We start from the raw sequence: 10,000 nt of genomic DNA on the forward strand, positions 1-10,000 counted from the left end.
GCGTGCGTGCGTGTGTGTTTGTGTGTGTGTGTGCGTGCGTGCGTGCGTGTGTGTGTGTGTGTGTGTCTGTGCCCTCGATGCTCTCCCACTTGACTTTGGCTCCTCACCGTTCTCCCTTTGTTTACACTGACAGGATGCTCTGGCTACTGACCTGGAAAAACTGGCTCAGACGTCCTGTCTTGTAAGGAGAGAAGTGTGTGTGTGTGTGTGTGTGTGTGTGTGTGTGTGTGTGTGTGTGTGTGTTTGATGTATAGACTCCTCCTGGGACCCATCAGTGCACTGGAGCCCGTTGTAGAAGCCTGGACGACCCCCACCCCCACCCCTCTCCTCTCCTCTCCGCTCCTCTCCTCTGTCTCCCCTTCCTCCCCCTGTCCGCTTTCCTGTCCTCCTCTGTCTATCTGTCTTCCTCTCCTCCCCCCTGCTCTCTCTGCATCCCCCCATCTCTCTCTCCCAGTCCCTCTCCCTTCCCTCGCTCCATCCCTGCCTATCTCACTCACCTCATGTCATTTCACCTGCCTCTTGTCCTCCCATGCAGCGTCTCCCTCCATCCCTCTCTCCCTCCCTTCATCTCTCCACTTCTTCTATCCTCTCTCCCCACTGCTCTGCTCTGCCAGCCTTGTTTTGCGCCCTAATCATGGGGCTTGTTTATCAGCCGTGTCAGTGATGTGCTGGGTGCTTATGGTGGTGGAGGAGGAAGAGAGGGGGGGGGGGGGGGGGGGGGGTATTTCTCCTGGTAGACACCCGTCATTGAGGCTTACTCTCTGGGCTGAGGGCGCGCACACACACACACACACACACACACACACACACACACACACACACACACAACGTCTTTGGGCTGAGGGCACAGCGACACATCGACACACACACACACACACACACACACACACACACACATACACACCTTTACACTTGCCAAGGTTATTAACCTGACATGTCAACCCACTGAAGACTAATGTTTGTGTGGGCTCTGATGACGCATAATACCTGACTAGCGAGTGAGAGACACATTGATCACATCCACTAGTTTGTGTGTGTGTGTGTGTTTGTGTGTTTGTGTGTTTGTGTGTGTGTGTGTTTGTTGTGTGTGTGTGTGTGTGTGTGTGTTTGTGTGTGTGTGTGTGTGGGGGGGGGGGGGGGGGCATTCAGACTCTAGTAGTCAATCCTTCTACTCAAAAGTTCCTCTCTTGCGTAGTTGCCATGATTGATTCTTATCAAGATAGCCATATTGCTTCTAGAGATCCCTGGAGAGAGCTTGTTCTGAAACTATTATACACTTTATATCTAGTTCTTAGCAATTTTATTCTATGTGGGAATTAAATTAATTAATCAAACACTATTTTTCAGAAGTAGAGTAAGTTACTTAATGGGCATGTTGCATAAAAATAGACAGAAGGTCTCTGTAGATAAAAAAGGTAAACCCTACCAGCATGTTGCTATTTCTATTTATCTTATATTACATTTTATAATATATGTATTATATTATATTATGTTATATTATATTATATTATATTATATATGTTTTTTTTGTCATTTTGTTCTGATGTGTGTGTGTGTGGTGTGTGTGTGTGGTGTGGAGGAGACCTGGTCTGTTCCTCCTTGAGCTGTTCCTCCTCTTCTTTCTTAAGTGCACAATAAAGTTTCATTTTGCTTGTTAGAGGCAGATCTTTGTCAGGGTGTCTTTATCAGCCAGCTCTCGGGGGAGGGGGGGGGGGGGGGGCTATTTTTAGACGCCTTTTTGGAGTCGGCAAACTCCGCAGATACTCACACTGAGCTTTAATGAGATGGAGCGCGAGCAAGCGTTAATTAAGCAAGTATGCACAAGACACACACGCACACACACACACACACACACACGTACCCCACCCACTCACCCAGCCACCCCCACACTTGAATACATATACACACACAAATATGCACACATACTGTACACAATTACACATTCACAAATATGCATAGATGCAAAAGCACTATGCATGCATTTATGCATAGACATTTATGCATGTCCATAATCATATGCATACCCACAGTTATGTGCACACACACACACACACACACACACACAAACAGCATCCATACACACATAATCCATACATTAGGTGCCCCACACACACACACACACATACACACATACAGCATCCATACATTAGGTGCCACACACACACACACACACACACACACACACACACACAGCATCCATACATTAGGTGCCCCCACACACACACCACACACACACACACACACACACACCACAGCATCCATACATTAGGTCCCCCCCACACACACACACTCACAGCATCCATACATTAGGTGCCACACAGACACACACACACACACACACACCATCCATACATGAGGTGCCCCCCCCCCCCCCCCCCCCCCCACACACACACACACACACACACACAGCATCCATACATTAGGTGCCCCACACACACACACACACACACACACACACACAGCATCCATACATTAGGTGCCTCACACACACACACACACACACAGCATCCATACATTAGGTGCCCCCCCCCCCCCCCCCCCCCCACACACACACACACACACACACACAGCATCCATACATGAGGTGCCCCACACACACACACACACACACACACACACACACACACACACACACACATACACACACACACACACACACACACACACACACACATATACACATCTCCTCTCTGTCTGTTTGCCCTCCTGTAGGTTGCACAAACAACAGATGGCTGTGAGGCTGACCTCTGGAAGGACGGCTTATTCAAATCCAGGTCAAGCGGTTTCTCTGTTTTTCCCGAGCATCCTCTCAACACGTAAGTAAGCAAGCAATGAAACAGTGGGCATGACACACACACATACACATACACACACAAACAAACAATTCCTGTACATACACTGACACACACACACACACACATAACCACACACACACACACACACACACACACATAATTTCAGTGCTTTAGTGTAAAAATCAGGGTTTTCACGGTTGGCCCCTAAAGCCTGAACGTTACTACCAGCATTTTCTATTCTATTTCTATTAATCCCTCTATTTGTAAATATTAATATAAATATAAATATTGGATGCTGCAGAGCTACGCAATATGAATGGCTTCATCCCACAGTGTGCTTTGCTGTGGTGTAAGAGTGTGTGTGTGTGTGTGTGTGTGTGTGTGTGTGTGTGTGTCGCGCGCCTCTGTGTGGAGATTGTTTATTGCCCGCCTGGTCCCTGAGGATTGGCAGTGATAATTATTCATAGAGTAACTCCACTCTTTTGTTGTTAAGTTCTCATTTTATTGAATTAACCTGGTCCCCATGGGCAGTGAGGATACCTCCCATTGCCTCTTCAAAGATGGAGCCACATCAAAAAAACCCTGGAATTTTAGAAATGAGCAGCGATGGGTTATGGGTAATGACACTTCAAAAGACTCGCTAAATATGTTTGGTAGCAAAGGATGGCTTAGCACCACTGGTACACACACACATAGACACACACAAACACTCACACATTCACACACATTTCTCTACAAACAAAGCCATAATGGTGGTCATTTTGCACATAAATAAACAAGTAGAAAAGAGGTTAATTATTTACAGCAATAAAAAGGGCACACTGACACAGACTAAAATAGAACTTCTAACTTTATTTCCAGTAACTTTGGAAAAAACAGTCACTGTCGGCTTTGGATTGACACATCATATCTGAATTAGCTATAGCATACAGTATCATATCTGAATTTGCTATAGCATATTATATCTGAATTAGCTATAGCATATCTTATCAAATCTGAATTAGCTATAGCATATAATGTCTGAATTACCTATAGCATATTATATCTGAATTAGCTATAGCATATTATATCTGAATTAGCTATAGCATATCATGTTATGCTGTTATATCTGAATTAGCTATAGCATATCATGTTATGCTGTTATATCTGAATTAACTATATCATATATCTGAATTAGCTATAGCATATCATGTTATGCTGTTATATCTGAATTAGCTACAGCATATCATGTTATGCTGTTATATCTGAATTAGCTATAGCATATCATGTTATGCTGTTATATCTGAATTAGCTATAACATATCATGTTGTGCTGTTATATCTGAATTAGCTACAGCATATCATGTTATGCTGTTATATCTGAATTAGCTATAGCATATCATGTTATGCTGTTATATCTGAATTAACTATATCATATATCTGAATTAGCTATAGCATATCATGTTATGCTGTTATATCTGAATTAGCTACAGCATATCATGTTATGCTGTTATATCTGAATTAGCTACAGCATATCATGTTGTGCTGTTTTATCTGAATTAGCTATAGCATATCATGTTATGCTGTTATATCTGAATTAGCTACATCATATCATGTTATGCTGTTATATCTGAATTAGCTATAGCATATCATGTTGTGCTGTTATATCTGAATTAGCTATATCATATATCTGAATTAGCTATAGCATATCATGTTATGCTGTTATATCTGAATTAGCTACAGCATATCATGTTATGCTGTTACATCTGAATTAGCTACAGCATATCATGTTGTGCTGTTATATCTGAATTAGCTATATCATATCATGTTATGCTGTTATATCTGAATTAGCTATATCATATCATGTTATGCTGTTATATCTGAATTAGCTACAGCATATCATGTTGTGCTGTTACATCTGAATTAGCTACAGCATATCATGTTATGCTGTTATATCTGAATTAGCTACAGCATATCATGTTGTGCTGTTATATCTGAATTAGCTATATCATATCATGTTGTGCTGTTATATCTGAATTAGCTACAGCATATCATGTTATGCTGTTATATCTGAATTAGCTATATCATATCATGTTATGCTGTTATATCTGAATTAGCTACATCATATCATGTTATGCTGTTATATCTGAATTAACTATATCATATATCTGAATTAGCTACAGCATATCATGGTATGCTGTTATATCTGAATTAGCTACAGCATATCATGTTGTGCTGTTTCATCTGAATTAGCTACAGCATAACATGTTATGCTGTTATATCTGAATTAGCTATATCATATCATGTTATGCTGTTATATCTGAATTAGCTACAGCATATCATGTTATGCTGTTATATCTGAATTAGCTACAGCATATCATGTTATGCTGTTATATCTGAATTAGCTATATCATATCATGTTATGCTGTTATATCTGAATTAGCTACATCATATCATGTTATGCTGTTATATCTGAATTAACTATATCATATATCTGAATTAGCTATATCATATCATGTTATGCTGTTATATCTGAATTAGCTACATCATATCATGTTATGCTGTTATATCTGAATTAGCTATATCATATATCTGAATTAGCTACAGCATATCATGTTATGCTGTTATATCTGAATTAGCTACAGCATATCATGTTATGCTGTTATATCTGAATTAGCTATATCATATCATGTTATGCTGTTATATCTGAATTAGCATCTGAATTAGCTATAGCATATCATGTTGTGCTGTTATATCTGAATTAGCTATATCATATATCTGAATTAGCTACAGCATATCATGTTGTGCTGTTATATCTGAATTAGCTATATCATATATCTGAATTAGCTACAGCATATCATGTTATGCTGTTATATCTGAATTAGCTATATCATATCATGTTATGCTGTTATATCTGAATTAGCATCTGAATTAGCTACAGCATATCATGTTGTGCTGTTATATCTGAATTAGCTACAGCATATCATGTTATGCTGTTATATCTGAATTAGCTACATCATATCATGTTATGCTGTTATATCTGAATTAGCTACAGCATATCATGTTATGCTGTTATATCTGAATTAGCTACAGCATATCATGTTATGCTGTTATATCTGAATTAGCTATATCATATCATGTTATGCTGTTATATCTGAATTAGCTACAGCATATCATGTTATGCTGTTATATCTGCCTTTCGCTTTCCTTTCCTTCATCCTTCCTTTTATCTGTACTTTCTTTATTTTCTTTCTTTCTTTCTTTCCCCCATTCCTGTTTATATGTTTTACACTCACACAGGTGTGAGATGTCCTATTGTTTGCTCTGACAGGTGTGTGTGTGTGTGTGTGTGTGTACTGTACTGTATGTGTGTATGTTATGACAGAGCTGTGATAACACCTGCGTTTGCTCTAATGACCTTTGTTCCGTAGATAATTGTGTGTGTGTGTGTGTGTGTGTTTGTGTCTGTCTGTGCCTGTGTCTGTGTGTGTATGTGCGATTGTTCTGTTGTAAGATTGAAGTGTTAGGCAATATTACCATCAGCTATGTGCTCTCTATGTGTGTGTGTGTGTGTGTGTGCGTGTGTGTGTGTTGTTATCCGTGCCAACCCCCACATGACACATAGTTGTTTAATGGTCTTGTGTTGTTGACTTGTTGAAGTTATCTGCAGCAGAAGAAAACAGCATATGAATAACAGCTCTTGAAACCAAATGTGTCCTTTGTAATGCTGTTTGAGTAGTTGTTGGCATATCCATGGAAGTAACAACACTTTATAAGGACAAGGTGTAGTGTTGTATAGAATAGATGTTACGACTAACTGCATTTTTAATTGCTCATTAACTGTTGTATTATTGTGCTGGTTATCATTGGTTAGTTTAGTCACTGGGGCAGCCATGGCCTACTGGTTAGCGCTTCGGACTTGTGACTGGAGAGTTGCCGGTTCGAACCCCGACCAGTAGAAAGCGGCTGAAGTGCCCTTGAGCTAAGGCACCTAACCCCTCACTGCTCCCCAAGCACCGCTGTTGTTGCAGGCAGCTCACTGCGCCGTGATTAGTGTGTGCTTCACCTCACTGTGTGCTGAGTGTGTTTCACTAATTCACGGATTGGGATAAATGCAGAGACCAAATTTCCCTCACAGGATCAAAAGAGTATATATACTTATACTTACTTATACTGAGACAGAGTCAAAGCTATGCTCACATACTGAAAGGTATGCCACGGAAACTCAGTCTGTTATTCTGTGAGTTTAGCTGGAATGTCCTTTCGTTTTTCACATTTGCTAAAACACTAAACCCTATTCTCTGAACCAAATGCTCAGGCATTTATTGAATCGATCACTCTTTTGGCAAAACCATAGACAGTTTTCACCTATTAAAACACAATCTGCAGACCTCATTGACTCTTTTTGCAAAACTCTAAACTCTCAATAAAACACATTTTGCACTTGTGATGCACTTGTGATGCATAATGGTAACCACAGTGACAAAACGTAAACACCAAGAAACACAGATGTCATAAGTTAAACACACAACAACTCAAAATTGAGCACACTTGTTTACAATTATGTTACCCAACCAGTTTAGGCTAGTTCAGAGTGCAAACAGGTTGCTGAACGTCCAGATCAACAATGGACAGAATCAGTGAGGCACTTAGCGTTGTAGAATTCTGGGGTATTCTTACTGTGCATTGTAGGCTATAGACTGCGATGTATTTCTCATGTATTGTCTGTCTTTTCCAGTACCTTTCCAATACGTTATTTTTACTGAAATTACAAATGTTGAATCCACTGAGTTACGCATTTTATTTTGCTTTGTTTTGGGTTTTTGTAGATGCAAAATGCATCTGTTTTGTTGTAAACAAAGAACATTTTTCCTGGAGCTATATGCCCTGCCCTGAACACTGTGTTTTCCATTTTATGATGTAGTGAGTAATGACTGCTCACGAGTGTTTTCATTTTGACTGCTTTGTGAATGGTCTGAAGACATTGTTTGGTTTTGAGCACAGGTAAACTGTTTTGAAGCAATTGTTCAGTTTTGCAAGAAGTATTAGACTTTGTGTTTATAGCTTTGAGAAAATGGTGAAAGGTTTCAAAAAAGCAACGTTTTCTTCTTTTAGCAATTGTGAAAAACTGTAGTCTGAATATTCTCTAGTTTCAAAAGCCCTGGTAGTTGGGTGTTTAGAACAGCCCTGTGATCCAGAACCCCTGGTGGTGGGATGTTCTAGGGGGCAGTCGTGGCCTACTGGTTGCCCTTGAGCAAGGCACCTAACCCCTCACTGCTCCCCGAGCAAGGCAGCTCATTGCTCCGGGTTAGTGTGTGCTTCACCTCACTGTGTGAAGTGATCTCATATGCTGCTCTTTCCCCTCACTGGTCATCTCATATGCTGCTCGTTCTCTATGCTGGTCATTTCTCCTGCCGATCTTTCCTGAAACTGGACTATCCTAATGTCTAATATCTTTGTCTGTGCATTCAGGTGCATGAGGAGAGCGTGCTGGTGGACTTGAAGCTCGTCGACCTCACTGTGTGTTCACTGTGCGCTCTGTGTGTTCACTAATTCACGGATGGGATAAATGCAGAGACCAAATTCCTTGTACACCCAAGTGCACTTGGCCAATAAACCTGATTTACATTCACAAAACTGGCCTGCTGGAGTTCTCCTTCAGCTCTGTGGCTTCTTGCTAACCAACGCATGGCGTGACGCTAGCCTGTTGACCCGCTGCCGTCACAGGCCCAGTGAGCGGTAGGATGCATCAGGCGGCCAGCCCCGTGGCTAGCGCCTACGCGGGATCTTAAAACGTCTGTCCACATTGTTTTAAAGCCTTGCGCGTAGATGAAACATGACAGTGCCATCAACAAAGGCTATTTTGTCTGTCAGTCAGCGTGGCCCCGGCCGTAATTGCGTACGACAAAAACAGATTCAGCAGAATTAGCTGGAGACCGGCGCTGAGGGGAGGGAACAGGCTGCGATTCATCATCCTCCTGGTTGCGTCGAGGTGCCCCTTTGTCAAGGCATGATGGGAGAAATCTTTCCTGCAACATTAAAAAAAAAAGATGATAAGGAAAAAAAGAAAAAAAAAAATGAAACAGAGGGGGGGGGGGGGGGGGGGAAATCACCTTCATGCATAGTAATACCATTCATCTATATTCTGCCCCAAGTCAGAATATATGAAAAAAAAAAACTATGAATAAAAAATGTCTGCTCTGGTAATAAGTGTGGGTCCAGAGTTGCACCCAGACGGCACCCAGATATTCGGAGTTGTCACGTCTCGCTCGACTGGGCCCACTCCATGGGCCTCCACGCTATTATTGCAATTTATTACCACCCAGAATGAATGGGTGGGGGGGGGGAGCCATGCTTGAAAATGTCAACTAAACAGCCCCTGATTGTTTTTAACCGCCACGGTGCAGTGTAGTGTGTTGTATTGTGTTGCGTTGTGGTGTGGTGTGGTGTGGTGTGGTGTGTTGTGTTGTGTTGTGTTGTATTGTATTGTGTTATGGTGTGGTGTGGTGCATTGTGGTGTGGTGCGTTGTGGTGTGGTGTGGTGCGTTGTGTTGCGCTGTGTTGTATTGTAGTGCGTTGTGGTGAGTTGTGGTGTGGTATTGTGTTGCGTTGTATTGTGTTGCGTTGTGGTGTGGTGTATTGTGTTGTGGTGTTGTGTGTTACGTTGTGGTGTGGTGTGGTGTGTTGTGGTGCGTTGTGGTGTGGTGCGTTGTGTTGTGGTGTGGTGTGTTACAGTATATCATGCAGATGACCGATTACTACGGTAGGGGAGAAGCGTTAGCAGTGGTCTCACTGGTGCAGTTTGAGCAGCCACAGTAGAGGTGTGAGATAGCAGCTGCCCTGTGCTCTCAGGTCTATTACGACAGTGGACCTTCCTTATGCTGGTCATCTCTTATACTAGACCTTCCTCTCGCTGGTCATCTCATATGCTGCCACTTCCCTATGCTGGTCATCTCGCTCCTTCCCTATGCTGGTCATCTCATATGCTGTTCTTTCCCCTCACTGGTCATCTCATATGCTGCTCGTTCTCTATGTGGTCATCTCATATGCTGCTCGTTCTCTATGTGGTCATCTCATATGCTGCTCGTTCTCTATGTGGTCATCTCATATGCTGTTCTTTCCCTATGCTGGTCATCTCATATGCTGCTCTTTCCCTATGCTGGTCATCTCATATGCTGCTCGTTCTCTATGCTGGTCATCTCATATGCTGCTCTTTCCCTATGCTGG

General features: G+C 42.0%; 1 protein-coding gene across 1 annotated transcript in view; it reads left to right on the plus strand.

Moving 5' to 3' along the window:
* The window catches only part of mvb12bb (multivesicular body subunit 12Bb), a 46,400-nt gene that overhangs the window by 8,946 nt on the left and 27,454 nt on the right, over window positions 1-10,000 (plus strand). The window contains 2 exon segments of the mRNA XM_042102376.1: window positions 2,713-2,770; window positions 2,773-2,816. Of these exon segments, the coding sequence (XP_041958310.1) occupies window positions 2,713-2,770; window positions 2,773-2,816 (102 nt within the window).

This window comes from Alosa sapidissima, chromosome 8, assembly GCF_018492685.1.
Source record: "Alosa sapidissima isolate fAloSap1 chromosome 8, fAloSap1.pri, whole genome shotgun sequence".
Lineage (NCBI taxonomy): Eukaryota > Metazoa > Chordata > Actinopteri > Clupeiformes > Clupeidae > Alosa > Alosa sapidissima.